General features: G+C 46.1%; 1 protein-coding gene across 5 annotated transcripts in view; it reads right to left on the bottom strand.

Annotated features, from left to right (window-relative positions):
• asic1b (acid-sensing (proton-gated) ion channel 1b) overlaps positions 1–26657 on the bottom strand; it is a 626564-nt gene that overhangs the window by 10739 nt on the left and 589168 nt on the right. For all 5 annotated transcript variants that reach the window (XM_067976674.1, XM_067976676.1, XM_067976675.1 and 2 more), the window contains one exon: positions 26379–26458. In XM_067976674.1, the coding sequence (XP_067832775.1) occupies positions 26379–26458 (80 nt within the window). The remainder of the gene's footprint in view (positions 1–26378; positions 26459–26657) is intronic.

The following is a 26657-nucleotide window of genomic DNA, read 5'->3' as shown; positions in this document are numbered from 1 at the left end:
CGGACACGATGGGCCGAAGGGCCTCTATCCGTGCTGTATGACTCTATGACTCTATGACTCTATCTACAACGCACAAGTCAGAAGTGTGATGGAATACTCTCCACTTGCCTGGATGAGTGCAGCTCCAACAACACTCAAGAAGCTCGACACCATCCAGGACAAAGCAGCCCACTTGATTGGCACCCCATCCACCACCCTAAACATTCACTCCCTTCACCACCGGCGCACCGTGGCTGCAGTGTGTACCATCCACAGGATGCACTGCAGCAACTCGCCAAGGCTTCTTCGACAGCACCTCCCAAACCCGCGACCTCTACCACCTAGAAGGACAAGAGCAGCAGGTACATGGGAACAACACCACCTGCACGTTCCCCTCCAAGTCACACACCATCCCGACTTGGAAATATATCGCCGTTCCTTCATTGTAGCTGGGTCAAAATCCTGGAACTCCCTTCCTAACAGCACTGTGGGAGAACCTTCACCACACAGACTGCAGCGGTTCAAGAAGGCGGCTCCCCACCACCCTCTCAAGGGCAATTAGGGATGGGCAATAAATGCCGGCCTTGCCAGCGACGCCCACATCCCATGAACGAATAAAAAAAAATATCAACCAGTTCAAAAACTGAGAGAAACTGAGGAGTCTAGCAGCATTTTCACATCAAAGTTTAAAACAACTAAAAGTGATAGAAGTGGTGCAGCTTCTGTAAGGGTGTATGAAGGTGCATGTGTGTGTGTGTCGGTACGTGTGTGTCGGTACGTGTGTGTGTGTCGGTGTGTGCGTGTAGGTGTGTGCGTGTCGGTAGGTGTGTGCGTGTAGGTGTGTGCGTGTAGGTAGGTGTGTGTGTGTAGGTGTGTGCGTGTCGGTAGGTGTGTGCGTGTAGGTGTGTGCGTGTAGGTGTGTGCGTGTCGGTAGGTGTGTGCGTGTAGGTGTGTGCGTGTCGGTAGGTGTGTGTGTGTAGGTGTGTGCGTGTCGGTAGGTGTGTGTGTGTAGGTGTGTGCGTGTCAGTAGGTGTGTGTAGGTGTGTGCATGTGTATGAGTGCGCATGTGTCGGTGTTTGTGTGCATGTGTGTCTGCATGTGTGTGTGTGCATGTGTAGGGGTGGGTGATTATGCATGTGTAGGTGATTGTGTGTGTGTGTGTGTAGGTGTCTCTGCCTCAATTTGACTGTGCATGTCTGCTTGATCTGTTTTTGCACGTGTGCGTGCACTTGTTTTGTCTGTGAAGTGGGATTGTTCTGTCTGCCTGTGTTTGTGCGCTTGTTCTTTGCCTGTGTGTGCGATTGTTCTGTCTGTCTGCGGGCGTGTGCGATTGTTCTGTCTGCCTGTGTGTGCGATTGTTCTGTCTGCCTGTGGGCGTGTGCGATTGTTCTGTCTGCCTGTGGGCGTGTGCGATTGTTCTGTCTGCCTGTGGGCGTGTGCGATTGTTCTGTCTGCCTGCGGGCGTGTGCGATTGTTCTGTCTGCCTGTGTGTGCGATTGTTCTGTCTGCCTGCGGGCGTGTGCGATTGTCTGTCTGCCTGTGTGTGCGATTGTTCTGTCTGCCTGCGGGCGTGTGCGATTGTTCTGTCTGCCTGTGGGCGTATGCGATTGTTCTGTCTGCCTGCGGGCGTGTGCGATTGTTCTGTCTGCCTGTGTGTGCGATTGTTCTGTCTGCCTGTGTGTGCGATTGTTCTGTCTGCCTGTGTGTGCGATTGTTCTGTCTGCCTGCGGGCGTGTGCGATTGTTCTGTCTGCCTGCGGGCGTGTGCGATTGTTCTGTCTGCCTGTGTGTGCGATTGTTCTGTCTGCCTGTGTGTGCGATTGTTCTATCTGCCTGTGTGTGCGATTGTTCTGTCTGCCTGTGGGCGTGTGCGATTGTTCTGTCTGCCTGCGGGCGTGTGCGATTGTTCTGTCTGCCTGCGGGCGTGTGCGATTGTTCTGTCTGCCTGTGGGCGTGTGCGATTGTTCTGTCTGCCTGTGTGTGCGATTGTTCTGTCTGCCTGTGGGCGTGTGCGATTGTTCTGTCTGCCTGCGGGCGTGTGCGATTGTTCTGTCTGCCTGCGGGCGTGTGCGATTGTTCTGTCTGCCTGCGGGCGTGTGCGATTGTTCTGTCTGCCTGTGGGCGTGTGCGATTGTTTTGTCTGCCTGTGTGTGCGATTGTTTTGTCTGCCTGTGTGTGCGATTGTTCTGTCTGCCTGTGTGTGCGATTGTTCTGTCTGCCTGTGTGTGCGATTGTTCTGTCTGCCTGTGTGTGCGATTGTTCTGTCTGCCTGTGTGTGCGATTGTTCTGTCTGCCTGCGGGCGTGTGCGATTGTTCTGTCTGCCTGCGGGCGTGTGCGATTGTTCTGTCTGCCTGTGTGTGCGATTGTTCTGTCTGCCTGTGGGCGTGTGCGATTGTTCTGTCTGCCTGTGTGTGCGATTGTTCTGTCTGCCTGTGTGTGCGATTGTTCTGTCTGCCTGTGGGCGTGTGCGATTGTTCTGTCTGCCTGTGTGTGCGATTGTTCTGTCTGCCTGCAGGCGTGTGCGATTGTTCTGTCTGCCTGCGGGCGTGTGCGATTGTTCTGTCTGCCTGTGTGTGCGATTGTTCTGTCTGCCTGTGGGCGTGTGCGATTGTTCTGTCTGCCTGCAGGCGTGTGCGATTGTTCTGTCTGCCTGTGGGCGTGTGCGATTGTTCTGTCTGCCTGCAGGCGTGTGCGATTGTTCTGTCTGCCTGTGGGCGTGTGCGATTGTTCTGTCTGCCTGTGAGCGTGTGCGATTGTTTTGTCTGCCTGTGTGTGCGATTGTTTTGTCTGCCTGTGTGTGCGATTGTTCTGTCTGCCTGTGTGTGCGATTGTTCTGTCTGCCTGTGGGCATGTGCGATTGTTCTGTCTGCCTGTGGGCGTGTGCGATTGTTTTGTCTGCCTGTGTGTGCGATTGTTTTGTCTGCCTGTGTGTGCGATTGTTCTGTCTGCCTGTGTGTGCGATTGTTCTGTCTGCCTGCGGGCGTGTGCGATTGTTCTGTCTGCCTGTGTGTGCGATTGTTCTGTCTGCCTGTGTGTGCGATTGTTCTGTCTGCCTGCGGGCGTGTGCGATTGTTCTGTCTGCCTGTGTGTGCGATTGTTCTGTCTGCCTGTGTGTGCGATTGTTCTGTCTGCCTGTGTGTGCGATTGTTCTGTCTGCCTGTGTGTGCGATTGTTCTGTCTGCCTGCGGGCGTGTGCGATTGTTCTGTCTGCCTGTGTGTGCGATTGTTCTGTCTGCCTGTGTGTGCGATTGTTCTGTCTGCCTGCGGGCGTGTGCGATTGTTCTGTCTGCCTGTGTGTGCGATTGTTCTGTCTGCCTGCGGGCGTGTGCGATTGTTCTGTCTGCCTGCGGGCGTGTGCGATTGTTCTGTCTGCCTGCGGGCGTGTGCGATTGTTCTGTCTGCCTGTGTGTGCGATTGTTCTGTCTGCCTGTGTGTGCGATTGTTCTGTCTGCCTGCGGGCGTGTGCGATTGTTCTGTCTGCCTGTGTGTGCGATTGTTCTGTCTGCCTGCGGGCGTGTGCGATTGTTCTGTCTGCCTGTGTGTGCGATTGTTCTGTCTGCCTGCGGGCGTGTGCGATTGTTCTGTCTGCCTGCGGGCGTGTGCGATTGTTCTGTCTGCCTGCGGGCGTGTGCGATTGTTCTGTCTGCCTGTGTGTGCGATTGTTCTGTCTGCCTGCGGGCGTGTGCGATTGTTCTGTCTGCCTGTGTGTGCGATTGTTCTGTCTGCCTGTGTGTGCGATTGTTCTGTCTGCCTGCGGGCGTGTGCGATTGTTCTGTCTGCCTGTGTGTGCGATTGTTCTGTCTGCCTGCGGGCGTGTGCGATTGTTCTGTCTGCCTGCGGGCGTGTGCGATTGTTCTGTCTGCCTGCGGGCGTGTGCGATTGTTCTGTCTGCCTGTGTGTGCGATTGTTCTGTCTGCCTGCGGGCGTGTGCGATTGTTCTGTCTGCCTGTGTGTGCGATTGTTCTGTCTGCCTGCGGGCGTGTGCGATTGTTCTGTCTGCCTGTGTGTGCGATTGTTCTGTCTGCCTGTGTGTGCGATTGTTCTGTCTGCCTGTGGGCGTGTGCGATTGTTCTGTCTGCCTGTGTGTGCGATTGTTCTGTCTGCCTGCGGGCGTGTGCGATTGTTCTGTCTGCCTGTGTGTGCGATTGTTCTGTCTGCCTGCGGGCGTGTGCGATTGTTCTGTCTGCCTGTGGGCGTGTGCGATTGTTCTGTCTGCCTGCGGGCGTGTGCGATTGTTCTGTCTGCCTGTGTGTGCGATTGTTCTGTCTGCCTGTGGGCGTGTGCGATTGTTCTGTCTGCCTGTGGGCGTGTGCGATTGTTCTGTCTGCCTGCGGGCGTGTGCGATTGTTCTGTCTGCCTGTGTGTGCGATTGTTCTGTCTGCCTGCGGGCGTGTGCGATTGTTCTGTCTGCCTGTGTGTGCGATTGTTCTGTCTGCCTGTGTGTGCGATTGTTCTGTCTGCCTGTGTGTGCGATTGTTCTGTCTGCCTGTGGGCGTGTGCGATTGTTCTGTCTGCCTGTGTGTGCGATTGTTCTGTCTGCCTGCGGGCGTGTGCGATTGTTCTGTCTGCCTGTGTGTGCGATTGTTCTGTCTGCCTGCGGGCGTGTGCGATTGTTCTGTCTGCCTGTGGGCGTGTGCGATTGTTCTGTCTGCCTGCGGGCGTGTGCGATTGTTCTGTCTGCCTGTGTGTGCGATTGTTCTGTCTGCCTGTGGGCGTGTGCGATTGTTCTGTCTGCCTGTGGGCGTGTGCGATTGTTCTGTCTGCCTGCGGGCGTGTGCGATTGTTCTGTCTGCCTGTGTGTGCGATTGTTCTGTCTGCCTGCGGGCGTGTGCGATTGTTCTGTCTGCCTGCGGGCGTGTGCGATTGTTCTGTCTGCCTGTGGGCGTGTGCGATTGTTCTGTCTGCCTGTGTGTGCGATTGTTCTGTCTGCCTGCGGGCGTGTGCGATTGTTCTGTCTGCCTGTGGGCGTGTGCGATTGTTCTGTCTGCCTGCGGGCGTGTGCGATTGTTCTGTCTGCCTGTGTGTGCGATTGTTCTGTCTGCCTGCGGGCGTGTGCGATTGTTCTGTCTGCCTGTGGGCGTGTGCGATTGTTCTGTCTGCCTGCGGGCGTGTGCGATTGTTCTGTCTGCCTGCGGGCGTGTGCGATTGTTCTGTCTGCCTGTGTGTGCGATTGTTCTGTCTGCCTGTGTGTGCGATTGTTCTGTCTGCCTGTGGGCGTGTGTTTTGCTGCACGTTTCTTTGTTCACTCGCTTATCACGAGGAACCATACTTTGCATCACTGGCCAGCTGATCTGCTGGAGAGCCACCTTGTCAGGGAAGCGAAGCAGTGCTGCGCTGCTCGACACAGAAACACTCATTACAGCGACACCCGGCAGATCCTCCACCGCATCTGAGAAATCGAGTACGATCAGAGCTCTAGCTGCTGCCAGCAAGCAATAGCCAGCGGCTGATAGCCCGCCCATTTGCTGCACCGATGAGCCAGCCTCCCCAGATGATTTTGTGGTCCTCACATTGCATCTCATCTTGGGCGCCGGATGCCAGTGAAGGGCTGCCGGCTGCCCATTGTGCACCAGGCAATCGTGCAGTGTAGGAAATGGGAGTGTGGGCACAGGGCAGGTGGGTACAGAGGGCATGAGAAAGGGGGCAGGGCTGCCCAAATTTATTTTTTAACATTAAAGGCAGCCTCCTGATCAGTGCCCCTTGGATCCATTACATTTAGTGCCCAGCACTGAACTGTCTGCCCAAATAACAGGAGAATAAAGGAACCATTTCATTTAATTTTATTTTTTATTAATAAACTAAACGGAGGGAGTACTTTCAATGCCAAATACTTTCCCAAAGTAAAGTTCTCCTTCAATGACAAAAGACATCCTTGTTTTCCTTCTCAAGAAGCCCTGTCAGTATCTCCCTCCTTCAACCACAAAATGGGGCACTCAGTAAACTGGAGACAACCGCTGGATTAAAATATTGCAGCATTTGAAAATACTGTCAGAAGGGGATGAGGCAGAGTCGGCAGATTCCTTACAATATAAATACCTGCCACTCGTCACTGCAAGTTCACATTTGTGTTTTAATGGATCGGGGAGGGGAGGGGGCAGTTTGTAAGTTGTGGGGGGTGGTGGTTGCAGAGGGGGCTCCAAATGTTATAGGTGCCCAGGGCCCCAAGAATTCAACCGGTGCCAATCGCCACTCAGAGAAGCAGTGGCAGCTGAAAGGTCCGTTTTATTTTAAGCTGTAGGGGAGGCCAGCTGGAGCATTGATCACACCAATTAGGACTCGGAATGGAGAGCAACTGCCGCATTTGCCCAGTGGCGTGAAATAACACTGGGTGGGGGAAAAAAAATCAGCCTCTCCTTCCTGTTCATTCACTAAAAGCGAAGAGAATACTCGGAGAAACGATGATTTGGAACGAGAGAGACACGCTCACGATACTGCCCATCGGACAGCAGTGCATTTCATTAAAGAATTAGTTTTACTGCTCTGTATTAATGACGGATTAAGTTTTATTTACTGTATTTGTCACCCCTTCAGTTGAGAGAGGGAGGGGAGGCCATAAAGAGTTCACAGTAAAATATGAAAAATGTCTTCAATTTTTTTTTGCTATTGGAGTGGCTTTGAAGGGCTGAGATGTGGATGTTTCCCTCTGGCCTCTTGCGCATCCCCGATTTTCATCGCTCCACCATTGGCAGCCGTGCCTTCAGTTGCCTCGGCCCGAAGCTCTGGAATTCCCTCCCTAAACCTCTCTCTCCTCCTTTAAGACACTCCTGAAAACCTTTTGTCTCTTTATGTGGCTTGGTGTCAAATTATGTTTGATTACATTCCTGTGAAGCACCTTGGGACTTTTAACTATGTTAAAGGTGACATATAAAAGCAAGTTGTTGGACCTTTGCCAGTCCCCAAGTTTTCCCTCCTCTGAAGCCACAAGCCTCAAATTTCCTGTCAGGCTGCTACACCACCAGAAGTGTGGGAGGGAGCTTGGACTTCTACCCACCAGTCTGGCCTAGTGCTGACCCCAGCCCAAATCACCAGGGACAGAGCCACTAGCCTAAAGGGGAGGATGCCTGCACTATTTTATGGGGCTCTCCAGACATCTGCTCAAGTCACTGGAGCAGGGCTTGAGTCCACCACCTTCTGACTCAAAGGCAAGAGTGCTACCAACTGAGCCACGGCTGATACCTATTTGTTGTCTTCCGAGACAGAGTGCTCGAGGTGGGGAGATATGGGAATTTCTCTAAAGTCATTGAATTGGGCATGATAAAAAAAATCAATCTGGCATAAATATACAATCTAGTGGAAGTCAGGAAAGTGTAGTTGAGAATAGTAAATTGATAGCTTTCTCGTGGAGATATTTGTGTCCTTGCCTATAATGAATAATGAGAAAACTACACTCAATAGCCTGGCCACTACCCTGACATCGGGACCATGCAGGGGGAGAAAAGCACTCTAGACACCCCTGATCTTTTTGATAAGATAACCTGAAAACCTAAGAGTGGCTACAGTGGACATAAAAGATACAAATGTATGTTGCCATCATCTGAAACGGAGATCAGGATGAAGAACATGATTACAAAGGCCTATGGCCTGGTGAGCTATTGCAACCACTCTTTAAACAAACCAGTTGCTTTTACAGGACTGAATCCTACAGGACATATGATGTGTGCCATGGAAAATGTTCGGAAATACCATGAGGAAGAAGAGACTGGCCAGCAGAAAGTTAATATCCAAGAACACTAAGCTCATTCCTATGAGATGCTGCTAGTATGCGGAGATACATGAAGAAGATACATTGAAGAATGAGTCTCAGACAGGCTCAGTTACTTGACAACAGCACAACAGGAAAATGGTTAATGTGGTCCAGGCGAGTGAGAAATCCTTTTAAACAAGGCACTGACACATGGTCCATAGAGAAACCAACTAATTAATGAAACAGTCAGGAAACACTGGTATCAATCAAAAGGACTGAAATTAAAGTAAAGAGGGACACAGTAATTTGGATTTCCAAAATTCAGGGTTAGGTTCCCATCAGTTAACAATAAAATTGGAAGAAACAATATTTAGAAGATATCCGCACGATGGATACAAAATTACAAGATTATGAGGGGCTCAGATAAAGTAGACAGGAAGTACCTGTTTCCCCTAGCAGAGGGTTCAAGAACTAGAGGACGTAGATTTAAGCTGATTGGCTGGAACAAAATTAAAGGGATGTGTTACTAGACATGCTGTCACTGTGTGTCCACATAGTGTTGGACACAGCCTAGAAGCACAGTGTGGGTTTAATAATACCGGTACCAATCCGGATATTAACTGTACCATGGAGGCCCTAGAGGCGGATCTAAAACCCACTTAAGTGGTATATGCCGGAGAGGGCGAATATTGTGTTACAACTAATTTGAAAACGTTTAAATATGCCAATCTAACTTGTGATATTTTAAGTCCAGAATTCTACTCCATTTCTGAAGTCCTGGTTCGGATTGGACCCGAGGAACTGGTAGAGATACACCAGCATAACCTCACCACCTTACAAGTTTCTGAGAATGTCAGAAAGGACTTAAAAGCATATCAGGACACATTTGGGTATCTGACACCCCTGTTGCCTAAATACTTGGAAGCATTGCGAATGGAGATACGCCTCTCCCAGAAGGTTTATTATAACCTACAACAGGACAATAACAACATTAAGCATGACATTGACCAAATTAAAGTCACCACCTGGTGAAATGACCTCTGGAATTTGGGACTGAATATACAGATCCATCCTTGGATTAGATTAATTTCATATATATTAGTCGTAGTGCAGTTTGTTGTAATGTGCTTCTTGATTTTCATTGCATGTAATAAATGTAAGCAGAGGATGAAGGGTTTGGCAAAGATAGTAAAACAGAGCCTGGGTGAGAATGTCCCCATTGTCTCTGTGGTTTCAACTAAGAACACATCTTAATGGTACCGGGAGTAGCACCCGCTGGGGTAAGGTGCATGTAAAAGGGAAGACAATTATAGTTTGATAGGATTATCAGATGCTCTGCCTCTCTTCCACCCGGACTGGTGGCCAACACGAAGGGAACCTGGTTAAGATGAGGTACAGCATCTAATGGGATATTGTAGGGAGAATTTGGATTAAGGGATATAATGGGGAGGGCACCAATTCACAGGTGTAAAATGGTCTGAAAGGTACCATTCAGTCTAGTTAGGCTGGAAACAAAATATAAAGCACCATAGGATATTTGACTATGTTAGCCTTTTCAAATTAACATGAATAGGTTTAGCTGACCAAGGACATTCGCAGCTTACTTGAGAGATGTTTAGAAGGAGTCTGTTCCTGAGAACAGATAAGATACAAAGGCGTATTGATGAAACATGTCTGTGTTCTATTGGGACTTCTCTAGTTCAAGGGCTAGTCATATTCATTGTTATAATTCTTATAGTTTATTGCTTACTTAAATGTTGCTGCGCTGCAGAACCTGCAGAACCAGTGAGCACCGTAATAATTGGTAATCATGAAATGATAAAAGGGGGGAATGAGAATCCCTACGTGGTCAGTTTTCGGTAAAATATTAAAATGCCTACGTGGCAAAGAAGCAGAATGCAAAATGGTTAGAAAGGGTTAATTAGTTAGTAACTGAGATTGGTACAGGTGGCCTGGCCTCCTGCTGGGCCATATGTTTGCGTAGTCAGCAGGTTTGCATTGTCTTAGCAATGTAGAGTCTTTGATGTGATTCAAGGACTGGTCTGAATGTCTCCATGTTTATGGCAGATCAATATAGGTAACGAGCTTAGCCAAAGTTGAAAGACATTCCAGGTTGGGAGATAAGGAACAGAAGGAACAGGGAAGAACATTCCAAGTTAGAAGGTGAGGAAGTATCCCCTTTGATGTCTAACAGCAACATGATCAGCACATGGACGATCTATGATTGGCCGGAAATAATGTAACCCCGCATGGCAACCTATGCCCGGCTTATGATTGGTGTTGACCCTCGTTAAGTATGTTCCAACCCTATTGATTTGTATAAAAACGTATGGATTTCTGTATGTTTCTTGTTCTTGCTCTGCCAGCATAGAGGGACTCTATCAGGAGTCCAAATCAATGCTGCAGACTAAGAACCCTGCTATTAAAGTTGTGATGAACTTTAAAATGTATTCGACTTCAGTTTTTACTGAACCAGACTGAGGGGAAAGAATCTGGATCGTCAAACGGAGCAGTGCAGTTACTTTTCACCTTCCTCCTGATACCAAGAAACATCTCTCTCATTTGCAGCCAACTACAAGGGAGCTGGGTGACTGCGTTGAGTTGGTTGGTGACTTCCCTCCATAGCTTCCACCTATACTTTTACTGGAAGGTGGCTGTCAGCCCCCAAATAGCGCAACTCTCCTTTGATGCACCTCCTACAGCAGGACCTCCCACCTCTTCAACATCAGAAGTAACAGCGCTGCCCACGTCTCCCTGTCCCACTGCGGACAAGTAGGCCATTTTTTCTGAAGAGCTGCTCCCTCGCCAGATTTCCTTATAAGAACATAAGAAATAGGAGCAGGAGTAGGTCATACGGCCCCTCGAGCCTGCTCCGCCATTCAATAAGATCATGGCTGATCTTCGACCTTAACTCCACTTTCCCACCTGATTCCCATATCCCTTGATTCCCTTTGCGTCCAAAAATTTATCAATCTCAGTCTTGAATGTACTCAACGACTGAGCATCCACAGCCCTCTGGGGTAGAGAATTCCAAAGATTCACAACCCTCTGAGTGAAGAAATTCCTCCGCATCTCGGTCCTAAATGGCCGACCCCTTATCCTGGGACTATGACCCCTAGTTCTAGATTCGCCAGCCAGGGGAAACAGCCTCAGCCAAGTGTGTTGCAGGCCAAACTCTCTGGACCAACTTTTCATGTATCAGCAGCCTATTCAAATTAGGAGGAGGGACTCCTGTCTGGAGATTTGGCATGGCTCACTCTCTGTCCAGCCTGCATTATGGGCCAACACGACCCTGTTTTTGCCAGCCATAGAAAAATCGGGACTTGTGTCTATTGTCCTATTAATGGATTCAGATTGAAAGGGATGCTTTATTTCCAGAGTAGTCTTGCCTGGCCCTACCTAAGGCTAATTTACAAGTGAGAATCCTGGAATTTCTGCACCTCGGTCGCTGTTGGGTTGTCCTTTCCAAATCCACCACTCAGATGTAGATTCCATTTTCTGTCAATTTGGTAGCTGAGGACTGTTTAAGGTCCTGCTGAAATCAGCCAGCAATGGAAATGTCCACTCTATTGCTTCAAATCTTGTACCCTCTAAACTAGAGGATAGAACTGCTAATCCTGCTTGTTATTCTTAGCAGGTAACGTGTGGGCAACAAAAAAGAAATCTTTATTATCTATTCAGCTGGTTCGGGACTCTGGTCTCTGGAGGGGCATGAGCTGCTTTCTGTCATTTCGTTGATGTGTGCAAGATAATCTTCTAATGGGATTTGGTAACTGATGATACCTTGGCCATAGGTCAAGGAATCCAATGCATTGCGGAGGTGATGCCTTTTAATAGGTCAACAGCTAGCGATTTAACAGATGTGAGCTTGAAAGGCCAAGTTGGTCCCTAAAGGATGAACCTTTATGCTTTTTGAGAAGATGTTATTTATTTCTTTGGATATATGTCAGCAACCTTGCAGAATAGCTGGAGGGACATTACAATGAAGAAAGGTCAGCTTTCTTATCCCTTTCAGAGATTATTTATTGTGACTCCTCCCACCCCCTCAACCTTCCACCTATCTTTTTGCCTCTTTAGGAGTTTTGTTCCAAAGGCCTATTGGTTTTCTCCATACATCCTCATACAAAATACCCTTCGAGAATACTGTGGCACTAAGTGCAGTGTGAGAATCATAGAGTCATCGAAAGTTACGGCACAGAAGGAGGCCGTTCGGCCCATCATATCCATGCCGGCCAAAAAAGAGCTATCCACTTTAATCCCACTTTCCAGCACTTGGTCCGTAGCCCTGTGGGTTACGGCACTTCAAGTGCACATCCAAATACTTTTTAAAATGAGTTGAGGGTTTCTGCCTCTACCACCCTTTCAGGCAGTGAGATCCAGACCCCCACCGCCCTCTAGGAGAAAAAAATTCTCCTCAGCTCCCCTCTAATCCTTCTACCCCTCTGCTAAGGGAAATAGGTCCTCCCTATCGACTCTATCTAGTCCCATCATAATTTTATATACCTCAATTAAATCTCCCCTCAGCCTCCTTTGTTCCAAAGAAAACAACCCCAGCCTATCCAATCTTTTCTCAAAGCCAACAGACACATAAGCTTGGATTTTACGATCACCTTTACTCTCTGCCAACTATTTCAATCTGTTTAGCAGAACTGAGCCACAAGCATAGCCCAAGGAGGGCTGGTGATGGAACTGGAGACGTCACATTGGTGCATTAAGAAACATTTCTCTGAGGTTGGACTTAAGGCACGAGGTCAGAGTAGAGACATCTGCAATACCTGACCTGGGAGTGCTCGATGCTGACACTGTACAAAGTGGAAAACTGTTTAATTCCTCGTTGCCAACATCAAATTCCTTGAATTAAAAAAAATAATTTAATACAGGCAAGGCCAAATGTATTTTCAGTTTTCAAGAAAAACCGGATGGAGTTGCACAATGCAATCCCAAATCACCTTTAAGAATCCTGGAATCCCTACAATCAAAACAGAATTCAGCCTCTGTAAGGCAGTAGTCCTGAATATGGACCATCCGGAGTGATGTTTCCCTCATTAGTTTATGAGCTGTTTAATCCCTTTTGCGATATAGATCTTGCCGAATCAATTATCAGAACCTTATCACAAACCTGACTCCTATTACTTCAATGTAAATGGCATAGTAATTTTATTACCTGTCTTCGGTCAAAATGAAATGCTGCCAATCTGATCACACTCTCACTCTGTAAGCATTAAGCAGTGTTATTTGCACTGAAAGCTTAGTATTTAATCAGGAAACTATTCTCGACTAGACACTCTCAAACTGCTGATGGAAGCTCATTACAGCTGTTAATATTTTGAGTATTAAAGAAGGATTTCAATTCTAAACTGAAACTATTGTATAACAGTCCACTCCTCTGAATTCAAATTATAAGAAATAACAAACTTGCATTTATATAGTGCCTTTCACATCCCAAAGTGCTTCATAGCCAATGAATTATTTTTGAAGTGTAGTCACTGTTGCAATGCAGGTGAACACAGCAGCCAATTTGTGCACAGCAAGATGCCACAAGCAGCAATGTGATAATGACCAGATAATCTGTTTTAATGATGTTGGTTGAGGGATGAATATTGGCCAGGACACCGGGGAGAACTCCCCTGTTCTTCGTTGAATAATGTCGTGGGGTCTTTTACGTCCACCTGAGAGGGCAGACGGGGCCTCGTTTTAACGTCTCATCCGAAGTGTCAGCCTGAATTATGTGCTCAAGTCTCTGGAGTGGGGCTTGAAACCGCAACCTTCTGACAGAGGCGGTCGTGCCAACACTTGAACTAAGACTGCCTGGAGAGGCAGTAGAAGGGGACAGTATTAGCAAATTCAGGAAGAAACTGTATAGATAGTTGGCAGAGAAAGTAACTGAAGAGTTATTTTTCAAATTTTGGGATCAGCTCTTCTTGTGAAAGTACCATTGGGATCTTTTACACCCACCTGAACAGGCAAACAAGCAGCACCTCTGGCAGTGCAGCACTCCCTCAGTACTGCACTTAAATATCAAACTAGATTATGTGTTCAAGTCTCTCGAGTGGGACTTGAATCCATGACCTTCCAGCTCAGCAGGTGAGAGTACTACCAACATGAACCATGTTGACATCACCATCTGTTGATTTGAATTGAAATCTTGCAAAAAAGGCACCTCCCAATGAAAAAAAGTCTTTGCTTAGCTCAAAGTCGAATTTCCAGCCCAAATTCATTCTGACCAGTGAAATCTGCTGCCTGATTCCAAACGTGCTGTCAGTGGAAGCAAATCACTATCACTGAAGCCTGGAATTTCCACGCGATCTCCTGTCGAAACGTTGGTGAAGGTGTGGCGAAACCCCTGGAGAAATGACGTTAAGCGAATGAGACGGCGTTTCTCCTGGGTTTCTGCCTCGCTTCCAATGAAGTAACGGCAGGAGATCAGGAGAACCCCCAGGAATTTCTCCCCCAGAGTATTTTGTGAAATGGCTGGAATTTGTATTGCGCAGCTTGAATTGCTGAATTACTATTAATATCACTTCAATTCGTGTAACAACAACAACAACCTGCATTTATATAGCGCCTTTAACGTAGTAAAACGTCCCAAGACTTCACCAAACAAAATTTGACACCGAGCCACATGAGGAGATATTAGGCCAGGTGACCAAAAAGCTTGGACAAAGGGGTAGGTTTTAAGGAGCGTCTTAGAGAGGTGGAGAGGTTTAGGGAGGAAATTCCAGAGCTTAGAGTCTAGGCCGCCAGTGGTGAAGCGATGAAAATCGGGGCTTAGCACACTTTACTTCAAGCCACATGATCGAGTCGCAGAAGTTTGTCATCCATTACTGTCCACAAAGGAAAAGACCCCACTGAAAATGGAATAAAATAGCACCAGGCACCCCTGTTGGCTTTAGTTGGTGAATGGATCCCATGGTGTGGTTCTAAGCTGAATAGACCAGAAGGTTCCAGGTTAAATCCCGTCTGTGCTGAGTTATCAATCTCAGTCAGGGAAGCCGGTGAAGTTGCAGAATTGGTCTCAAGATCCTTGGATCACTGCTCTGTGAAGCCAGCCTTTGGCTTAGTGGTAGTGTTCCTGGCTCTGAATCAGAAGATGCAGGGTTCAAACCCTGCTCCAAGACAGCCCTGGTGAGTGGAGGCTGGCCCTGCAATTCTGGGGTGATGTCCAGCAGGATACCCATGCCTGGTGGGTGGGTGGTCCCTCCTCATAGTACGGGTTCTGGGAGCCCATTAACCCTCCCACCAAATGGGACTAACCACCCTATCTGCTGCTATAAATATGGCCATGGAAGGAGTGTTTATGTCGCGGCCTGTCAGACTGTTAATTAGCCCGTGAATTCATACTCTTCACAGATATGAAAACAGCAACAACTCCCCTGTGAGCCCTGCGGGAGAGTGTGCCTGCTGACACTCAAGCACAGATTTTCTGCAGGAGTGTGATCCCTGCCCAAAGGGTGGCAGGGCGGGACTTCTGCCCACCTGACGGCACTAACGCTGACTCTTCCTTAATTTCTGTGGCAATGTGGGCAAATTATGGTGTTGGAAACCCCTGCTATTAGGTGCTTGCCTGTTTTGCAACAGCACAAGTCAGAAATTTCTTAATCGCACTGCTATTCAGTGCAGGAAGAAGTTTAATGACCTTACCAGGTTTGGCAAGGTAAGAAGAATCAGCCACACCTTGTAAGAATGCACTGTATAGCAAGTTTGCCAATTACAATCATATCCCCAGAGCACTGCACATCGGGAGCATATATCGGAATATCGAGCACACCCTTCATGCAACCTGATTTTCCGTCCATTAATTTAAGTGGTGGACAATCGGGCGGGATGCACGATGGGCACGTTACCCTCTGCACCCAATATTCCGACGTGCCCTTACAGCATGCAACGTTCTGCGCCTGGAGCATGAACGAGGCCAAATGATCCTGTAATTGCTGGCTGCATTGACCTGTCATGGCTCCCATTAAGGGCTACATGCTGACACCTGGGTACTGCGCCTCATGGACATTGAAACCAATTTGACCCTCTTGCCTTTCTATTCTCGAGAAGGACAGCCCGTAACAGCCAGGGCGGTCTTCTCATCTGAGAACCATGTGGCAAAGCTGCACAGTGACTTCACAAAACGTATGGATTCAATTCTCCAAATAAAAAAAAGGGACAGGTCAGGTCAAACCCAGCTCCGTCTTAGCAACTAAACTAGAATTTCCACTGGGGCTTTCCCGAACTCCCACTGTGTCTCTGGGGCTTCCGTCGGTCTTCCACCCAAGTTACGGCAGATGACCGGGACAACCCCTGCGGAAATTAATGGCGGACAACCAGACCGTAGACTACCAGTGAGCAATGCCATGGGGGATCAGGAAAAAAAAATGAAGCAGCATCTGCAAGTGAGTATGCATTTGAGTGGTTGGTAAAATGGGAAGCTACTTGTGGTGGGCTCTCGCAGTTTGTAACGTCAACGGAGCCCTGGAGCACATTACAAGCTTGTACCATGCTGCCAGCCACCGTTTGTTCTTCATTGAAGGGACATGGGAATTAAGAAACTTGACATGACTCAATATATATTTCTTACTTAGTCAATAATGAATGAGATTGAGTTGATTTATTACAAGTTGCAACCCAGCAGGGAATGACTTGTACAAAGCCGATGAACAACTTTGCCTTGATGGCTGAAATTTGATTCAGGACAGCTATAATTTTTTTTGAACACGGTTATTTCATTGGCATCTTCTTTGCGACAAGAGATTTTTTCTTGGCTGTATTCTGGCAGTGCTGGGGAATGCAATATGTTTCACACATTTGACATCAAGCATTGCCAGGTCAAGTACAGCAGAGGCGCAGAGCGAAGCTCCCTTTGCTCTGGCCCTGATAATATGCCCTAAACCCCAACCCTAGATGACTGCCCCTACCGCAGCAGTGTAAACCCGAGAGACACTGCCAGTTTAATACTGAATTACGGGCAGTTTTTTTATGTGAATGTGTGTCCACTAGGAACAAGGTTGAGACTGGCAAAGCTCATTTCACACAGGGTCCTTGGCAGGGCAGAGACTTTATTAGAAAATGTGAAGTGAGGAAAAGCCATTCAACTCATCAAGCCCACCCATTCTACAGACTACTCTATCTGTCTTGGACTCTATCCCATTTATTGAGTGTTCTGAGGGGAGGTTCTGTACAATCAAGCAAAACTCTAGGGTACTCATCAATCATCACATCTCCACTGTTCAACCCTGACCTCTTGTCCTTCACAGACAGCACCCCTCCCCCCCAATCACCCCCCACCCAAACTCCATGATTCGGATGATTAGAGTTTATTGCAGAAAAAGGTCGATTCTTTCTTTTATTTGATGACGATTAGGTGGGCAATAAGTATCAAGTTGCAAAGTTTTAAGGTTTGATGCAGTCTGTGAACTTGTCTTCTACCTTATCTGATATAATTTCAATAATGTTTTTCACATTTAATGGAGTTGCCATCATATTGTATTCCAATTACTGCAACTACTTTTCCTCTGAAAAACTGTTTTAAAGAGTGATAGAATCAGAAATTACAGCACAGAAGGGGGCCATTCAGCCCACTGTGCTGATGCTAGCTCTTCAACTGGGCTATCTACTCCAATCCCATTTCCTCGTCCTTTCCCCATATCCTTTTACATTCTTCCTTTTCAAATATTTACCTTTTAAATTATATCTGTCTCAATAGCCACTTGTAGTAAAGCATGTCATGTTGCAATAGCCTCTGGGTGAAGAAAATTCTTCTGACTTTCCTCTTCATCCTTCTAGTGATAACCCTGAGTCTGTAACCATTTGTTACCGATTCACATCCAGTGGAAACAATCATTCACTATTTACACTCACAAGCTTCTTATAATTTGGAAAATCTGTGTTCAATCCCTGTTTTCGCCTTCCCTGTTTCTGTGAAAAAGCTCCAATTTTTCATGTCTTTCTTCATAATAGGTCTTATTTCTAGTACCACTCTAGTAAATCTTTGCTGTACCCTTACCAAGCTCTAATATACTTCCTATAATGGGGTGCCCAGAACAGCGCACAATTCTCCAACTGTGGCCTAACCAATGTCTTGTATGTTGAACATTGAAAATATCACCATTCTAAATCCATACCCAAAACAGACCAATTCGCATTCACACTGCCCCCAGCTCCATTGAAACAAGACCATAAAGTGATCCAGCGCATCATTAAACTCACTCTCTTTTGCCTTTTTATCTAATTAATGTCACTTAATTCTTCAATTAACATTTAGTTTAAGACAAAATACATTACGAAAACCCAAGCAATATTATTTGTATTCCACTCGTGGCACCAGTTATAACTCACTTGTAGCTCTATTACTCACGAGTTGTCACGTCAGATATGAATCACCTCCTGTTGGTCTTCATAATCTGTCCTGTTTGGCCACCTCAAGAAGATTTTTGTTTCAGAGTAGCGACAATGATATCTGAAAATACTTGCTCCCTAATGACAACATTCAGGCAGCAAGTGTTCATTAGCAACAACTTCAGCCAGCCAACAATTAGCTGCTCTTTTAGTTTTCAGTCATTGTCTTTTCCTGCTGCATCTCTCAGGTGCAGAACAATTAAAATTCTCATCCTTGTTTTCAAATCCCTCCATGGTCTCACCCCCTCTCTATCTATGTAACCTCTTCCAGCCCTACAGCCCTCCAAGATCTCCGTGCTCCTCCAATTCTTGCCTCTTTGTGCATCTCCGAATTCCTTCACCCCACCTTTGGCTGCCATGCCTTCAACTGCCTAGGCCCTAAGCTCTGGAATTCCCTCCCTAAACCTCTCCACCTCTCTACCTCTCTCCCCTCCTTTAAGACGCTCCCTTAAAACCTCCCTCGTTGACCAAGCTTTTGGTCACCTGTCCTAATATCTCCTAATGTGGCTCGGTGTCAAATTTTGCGTGATAATGTTCCTGTGAAGCGCCTTGAGACGTTTTTACTACGCTAAAGGGGCTATATAAATGCAAGTTTTTGATTATCTGAAAACCATTGTGAAATCGCAAGTTCACTAATTATAAATCAGGAGGCTTTCACGTGGGTCTTACTTTTGCAGATTTTGTGCCAAACACTCGTGAACGTTTGGCACAAAATCTGCAAAAGTAAGACCCACGTGAAAGCCTCCTGATTTATAATTAGTGAACTTGCGATTTCACAATGGTTTTCAGATAATCAGAAACTTTAACCCTGCTCGGAATTAATTAAGCAAGAATGAATATACACAGGCAACACAATTAATCTAAGTACGATGTTTAGAGTAAGCACATCACGAATCTTACAACACTATGATTGGCGTTCACTTCACTGATGCAGACTTACTCATTATCTAATTGACTTGGTGCTGTTCAGCATTGGAAATTTACAGATCTCAATTTCAGTCGATGGCATATTAGAAGCAGAGGGGGTTGCTATGGCAGCGATTGTTAGACTATTACTGGCTTGGTGAGAGCCATTACAAGTACACATTGTTGTGTTCAGTATTGGCATTGTGTCTTGTTTTTAAACTCAGTGTAATTATAACTGCAAATGAATTGTAACGAATGGAATTGAAGTCATATAAATTCAACCCATAAACAAATCTGAAGCCAGTAATAGCTGTCAATTGCACTGCTCCAGACATTGGCCAGAAATCGCTCCAAGCATGTGGGAACGCTCACCGCAGCTCCTGCGAATTTAATTAACGAGAACACTCACTGCGGGCTCTGTGGCGTCGAATTGCTTGAATTTGAACTTTAAACAAAATGTGCGCTATCAACCCAGCCTCTGAGCAGCGTGAGTCACCGCGCGGCTGGAAATGTCTGAGAGAGGAGAAGAGACGCCCACAAAATCTGTCAGGAAGAGAAGCCCCGTCCATAGATTCAGGCTGCATTGCTCAAGCAGGCAAGCAGACTTCATTCATTTAAAGTTAGCGTTCTGGATGTCATTGTAAATAAACATTTAAATTTTTTAAAATAAAAAGCCAAAGAAAAAAATGAATTAAATTAAAAAGAGACAGAAGAGAAAATTTTTTAAAAGTTAATTTTATTTTTTTTAAATGACCAGCAACTATTAAAATAAGGAGTAATATGAGACTCCACATTTTTTAAAGTTAATTTTTAGTTGTTTTGCTGTTCTGGGCACCCCATTATGTTAAAACTTAGTTTAGACCTGGTAATTTTAAGCGTACCTGTTTGGAGGCATAAATAGTTACTTTCCAGTGGGCAGATGAGCAAGTTGACGTTTTTTCAATGATTTCTCTGATTGCAGCGTGCGATGGCCCTTTAATTCGAAGCTGTCATAATGCCGGCGAACCAGTCGGAGCAAGTTCCGGATTTCCGCGTTTCACTGCGCATGTGCGAACGCCGGAAATTGCTCCTCGATTTGGCCACTAAAAACGGAGAGCGCTGTTGAGCTCCTCCGTTATTTCTGGAGCGATTTCTGGCCCATAATGTTTAGTAAGACGAGCATGGGCATCACAATCTGAGCTTAGCGTCAAGTCTACGAAGAGTCCTGGGTCGTTTTCAGCTTCATCCTTAGCCATTTCAACACCATTCGTGGAGTATGTATGTCATCTATTGTTTCTTCATTCATGCTGTACTTTACATTTGTCTGCATTAAATTCCATCTGCCATTGTTCTGCCCACTTACATATTTTATCCTGTAATTTCTGAGCTGCCTCTTCTGATTCCTTGTTTGGTATCATCTGCAAATTTGACCACTTTGAATTGAGTTTCTGAATCCAGGTCATTATGGCAATTGGAAACAGCGGTGGTCCCAGCACTAAGCCCCAAGGTACCCCACTCAGTAACTCCCTCCACTTACCAGGACTGTCCAGAACAGAATTACGAACGCTGCACCTTCTGACTCCAGGGCGGGAATGCTACCACTGAGCTAAAGGCTCGCTTTATGATCTAGGTGGCTTTAGCAGACAGTGAGACAGTAGTAGTTCTCATGCCAGACTGAGCCGTTCCCATCAAATTGTCAATGAGTCTGAAAAGTCATTGCTTTATGGAAGCAAAGAACAGGCAGTCCTTGGGGACTTTCAGAGGGTGGTCTGGGAGTTACTTGTAACAGATCAATATGTGTAAGATCTGGCCAGTCATGTATTGCTCAGGGGAATGACAGAATAAACTGTCAATTATCATAATCGTTTGGACAGATTCTGTCACAATGAAGTAAAGCGCAACTCTTGAAGAGGTATTCAAGCAACCTACAAGCAGCAGGGGGCGTACACACCAGTTATGATGGTCCTGGGATCAGCAAAGCTAAACTCAGACATACATAAGACAACCTTACAACCAAATGATCATTACAAAACTCCTACCCCGGCACACCTTTCCCCTGGTGTCGGCAACGACTGCTTTGCTGCCAGTAAAGGAACTCAATTCTCAATAAGGTGAGTTCCCGATGGAGACCAATGAAGAGGTACCTGTCAGTTAGCAGGGTGGAGGCGTGATTGTACTATTTTAAGTTACCAGACGCACAAGATTCACCTTTCACTAAAGTGCTCAACTCCTCACTCTTGGTAGCATCTCCCTGTATTCTATCTTTAGACTTTTTGTTTACATGTTGTGTATTATTAAAAAAAAATGTAAGGGTGGAAAGAGGGGTGTAAAAACGTTGCTTTTTTCTCCCCACTTCCTTTGATAAGGTGGTAATTTATGCAGAGGGACAGTTCCATGGGTACTGGCTGCCCATGGGCATGTCACACAAGTGGCCATTCTTCACACATGACCCTAGACAGTGAAGTCAGCAGGCTATTTGCCAACTGGGGTAGGAGGGCAATCATAGCCAGGACAAACCTGACAGCCACGCATGTTCACTTTTTAATAGTGATCCCCGGACAGTATTTAGGAGCAGGAACCCTGGCTGATTCCCCACAGCCGCCCTTTCTTGCCCCAGGACTCAGAGATCGCTTGCAGTACATTCACTGCTACAGCTGGGATCAACTAATGCAGCGATCAGGTCTGGGACCGTCCTGGTATATAAGGGTCAGCATCACACCATGAAATGTATCTACTTGTCGGAGGAGCCCTAGAGAAAGGGCTTTGGCATTCAGTGACAGGTGTCAGCCATGGCTCAGTGGTAACACTCCCACCTGAATCAAAAGTTCGTGGGTTCAAGACCCACTCCAGGGACTTGAGCACATAATCCAGGCTGACACTCCCAGTGCAGTACTGAGAGAGTGCTGCACTGTCGGAGGTGCCGCCTTTCAGATGAGACGTTAAACTGAGGCCCTATCTGTCCTCTCAGGTGGATGTAAACAATCCCGCAGCACTATTTCGAAGAAGAGCAGGGGAGTTCTCCCTGGTGTCCTGGCCAATATTTATCCCTCAACCAACATCACTGAAACAGATTATCTGGTCATCATCACATTGCTGTTGTGGGACCTTGCTGTGCGCAAATTGGCTGCTGTGTTTCCTACATTACAACAGTGACTGCACTTCAAAAGTACTTCATTGGCTGTAAAACACTTTGGAATGTCCTGAGGTTGTGAAAGGTGCTATATAAATGCAAGTTTTTTCTTTAACCAAGGTAGGTGACCTGTTCCTAGGACTCTGTTAATGGCATTCCTGATCTAGTTGCGAGGGGGAGTGTGGAGCAAGCTTCTCCGATTTTCCCTCCCACTCTGTGAGGGACGTCTGTAAGCTCCACTCAGTTTGGATCACTGAGAACTTCCAAGGGAGCGTAATGATATTGTTAGATTGCCTGCAATCTTTAATATAACTGTTGGACTATAACCTGGTGTTGTAAGATTCCTTTCATTTGTCCACCCCAGTCCATCACCGGCATCTCCACATCATTAATATAATACATTGACTGAGAAAAACATGAACTGCAGCCTGAAGAACAATAAAATAATTTCTTCACCCTGGCTGCAAACTCCAGCAAGCGATATCAAAATCAACACAAATGTTTTACAATTATATTAGGAAAAAGGTGGTCAAGAGTAATATGGGCTCCTTAAAAACTGATAATGGTGATATTGTAAATGAAAATAAGGAAATGGTGGACATGTTAAATAATTACTTTGCGTCAGTATTTACAGTAAAGAGGATAGCATGCCGGTCACCCCAAGGAAACTAATTTTGACGGGGACTCACCATAATTAACTTAAGCAAATTAACAGTAATGAAGAAAATAATGGCACTAAAGAGTGACAAATCCTCAGGACCAGATGGTTTCCATCCCAGGGTTTTAAAGGGAGTAGGCGAGCACATTGCAGAAGCCCTAACTATAATCTTCCAAAGTTCTCGCAATTCTGGAACCGTTCCTTTAAATTGGAAAATTGCACGTCACTCCGCTATTTAAGAAAGGTGAGGGAGGGAAACAAAGGAATAATAGACCAGTTGGCATAACATCTGTTGTCGGGAAATTACTAGGGTCTATAAATAAGGATAGAGTGACTGAACATCTTGAAAATTCTCAACTGAGCAGAGAGAGGGCCAGCATGGATTTGTAAAGGGTTGGTCATGCCTGGCAAACCTGATTGTATTTTTTGAAGAGGCGACTAAAGTAGTGGACAGGGGAATGTCTATGGATGTTGTTTATGTGGACTTCCAGAAGGCATTCAATAAAGTCCCTCATAAGGGACTGTTAGCTAAAGTTGAAGCTCATGGAATTGAGGGCAAATTATTGACCTGGTTAGGAAATTGGCTGAGCGGCAGGAGACAGAAAGTAGGGATAATGGGCAGGTACTCAAATTGGCAGGTTATGACTAGTGGTGTCCCACAGGGCTCTGTGTTGGAGCCTCAACTATTCACTGTATTGATTAATGACTCAGATGACGGGATAGAGAGCCACATATCCAAGTTTGCCGATGACACAAAGATAGCCAGCATTGTAAGCAGTGTAGATGGAAGCATAAAATTACAGAGAGATATTAATAGATTAAGTGAATGGGCAAAACTGTGGCAAATGGATTTCAATGTAAGTGTGAGGTCATTCACTTTGCACCTAAAAAGGATAGATCAGAGTGCTTTCTAAATGGTGAAAAGGTCGAAACAGTGGAGATCCAAAGAGACTTAGGCGTCCATGTACATAGATCATTAAAATGTCATGGACAGGTACAGAAAATAAAAAAGGCTAATGGAATGCTGGCCTTTATAGCTAGAGGACTAGAATATAGTATTGTGTCCAGTTCTGGGCACCGCACTTTAGGAAAGATGTGAAGGCCTTTGAGAGGGTGTAGAAGAGATTTACTAGAATGATTCCAGGGATGAGGGACTTTCGTTATGTGGATAGACTGGAGAAACTGGGATTGTTCTCCTTGGAACAGAGAAGATTGAGAGGAAATTTGATAAAGGTATTTAAAATCATGAGGGGTCTAGACAAAATAGATAGAGAGAAATTGTTCCCATTGGCGGAAGGGTCAAGAACCAGAGGACATAGATTTAAGGTGATTGGCAAAACAACCAAAGGTGACATGAGGAAAAACTTTTTTACACAGCGAGTGGTTATGATCTGGAATGCACTGCCCGAGGGGGTGGTGGAGGCAGATTCAATCACGGCCTTCAAAAGGGAATTGGATAAGTACTTGAAAGGAAAAAAATTGCAGGGCTACGGGGATAGGGCGGGGGAGTGGGACTGGATTGCTCTTGCATAGAGCCGGCATAGATTTGATGGGCCGAATGGTCTCCTTCTATGCTGTAACCTTTCTATGATTGTATGATACAAGGGGGTAGAAGTTATGCTACAGCTATCCAATGCCCTGGTTAGACCACACCTGGAGTAGTGTGTTCAGTTCTGGGCACCGCACCTTGGGAAGGACATATTGGCTTGGAGGGAGTGCAGCGTAGATTTACTAGAATGATATCTGGACTCCAAGGGTTAAATTATGAGGAGAGATTACACAAACTAGGGTTCCCTGGAATTTAGAAGATTAAAGGGGTGTTTTGATCGAAGTTTTCAAGATATTAAGGGGAACTGATGGGGTAGATAGAGAGAAACTATATCCACAGGTTGGGGAGTTGAGGACTATGGAACATAGCCTAAAAATTAGAGCCAGGACTTTCAAGAGTGAAGTTAGAAAAAACACTTCTACAAGCAAAAGGTGGTAGAAGTTTGGAACTCTCTTCTGCAAACAACAGCTGATGCTAGCTCAATTGTTTACTTTAAATCTGAGATTGATAGATTTTTGTTAACCAAAGGTATTAAGGGATATGGGGCTAAGGCGGGTATATGGAGTTAGGTCACAGATCAACCATGATCTCATTAAATGGCAGAACAGGCTCGAGGGGCTAAATGGCCTACTCCTGTTCCTATGTTCCTATAAAAAGCACAAAAAGCTGTCTGAGTGCTTCACTATAATTGATTATTATTTAAAGCTGAGACTTGTCCCAAAGATTGCTGTGCGCACAATGGCTAAACGGAACTTTTAAGGAGGATTAGACGGATTGATCTGTAGAACTGGTTAATGTCTTTTGTGCAGAGGCAGGATTGAGATCTGAAAGCCTGATTTAGCTTTGAAGTTCCATAGTTCACTGGGAATACCAATTAGACTTGACTGGGAGCAGTAGTTAGAAAGCTCAACAGACCGGCTCGAATCAAATGGTGGATAATCAAGTAACTGGCATCACTAGGCTAGTTTAACAGTAACTACATGGAGTGATCACGTATGCAGATAAATCTCAATGTGCAGGCACTTTTGGGACAATTATCATTGTTCCACTTACTCCCAACAATAAAAATTACACTGGAGCTTTTAGAAAATGGTTGCCATGGGGAAGTTAACTTCTACAGATAAACAGGGAGTCTACCCAGGGTTTCTCATATTGTGTTGCTATTGCTATAAACACGTCTAACTGCCTGATGCATTTTCTTGACACTTCAATGCGTTGCCGTTATTTGGTGTGGTTCCAAGGCAAGTCTTGCAGCAATCTTTGGAACAGTAGAAAATGAATTTCTCAGCTCCTGTGCACAAAGGACCACTCTAAATGGATTCAATTTCTCTTCATATCACCTTGGTCAAACACTGAAACCTCCAACTCCATTTAGTATTTTTTTCCATTTTCTGCACCAGCCATCCTTGTGGCCTCTCTGAGTGAGGTCACCAACTAGTGCCAAATCAGGGGTTTGTACCCACAAGGATAGTCTTGAGACTGCCTAAACTCGCTCCCTTACAGCCAGCAGAGTGAGGAGTCTCTCATCCTATCAAGTCTGGTGTGGATTTGATTCCAGGCCCCAGAGGTGAAAGGGCATTGTATAACCCGCTGTGCAACCCAGTCCCGTCTTGTTTCTCAGTTACTTTGGTGCTTTCCCTTTTTCTCCCCCTCAATCTTCCCTCCTCCACTTGTCGACTCATGCCCTGGTACGGTTCGGCCAGCACGTAGCCATCCTTTAGGTTTAGTGCGTTCCAGCATTCTATTCAACGATGGGGGCAAATCGCACCTTAGCCTGATACTGTTCTCACCTTCAGTGTACGTTCTCCTCAAGTCACTAATGTGTGTGAAAAAAGTGGGCGCGAGTATAAAACTGGTCACCTGACAATGATTATTTGTAGTGTTGCTGCTCTGGCTAAGATCAGTGAACTTTGCAGAGGCCAGAGATCCAATTTTTGGCCATTTCTGGTTTGTGTGGTTCAGTACCACACCTGGTGGTGCAGTAACCAACCGAGCAACCCAGGCGCTCACTGTCAGTTCTTGCATTCTCCATTCAACCAAACAGTCCACACTCCCTTCTTCTGAGGCCTTATACAGAAGGCTGGCGCAAAACGATTTACAAAACGCTTACCTCATACATGTAGTCAAAAAGTTCCAGTATGGTCAGGAGACTTGCACCGATGAACAAACCCATCTGACCTCCAATGTCACCTTTGAACAGAAAATAACAGGATTTCATGATTAGAACAGCAGATTGCTGGCAGTGTCATCTTTTTTCACATGCTAAATGAAAATAGTTTACACATAGAAACATAGAAAATAGGAGCAGGAGTCGGCCATTCGAGCCTGCTCCGCCATTCAATATGATCATGGCAATACCATATTCCCGCTCTCTCCCCGTACCCCTTGA

The sequence above is a fragment of the Heptranchias perlo genome, chromosome X (genome assembly GCF_035084215.1).
Source record: "Heptranchias perlo isolate sHepPer1 chromosome X, sHepPer1.hap1, whole genome shotgun sequence".
Classification (NCBI taxonomy): domain Eukaryota; kingdom Metazoa; phylum Chordata; class Chondrichthyes; order Hexanchiformes; family Hexanchidae; genus Heptranchias; species Heptranchias perlo.
The sequence above is the reverse complement of the archived record's forward strand: the minus strand, read 5'-3'. Positions and strand labels throughout refer to the sequence as shown.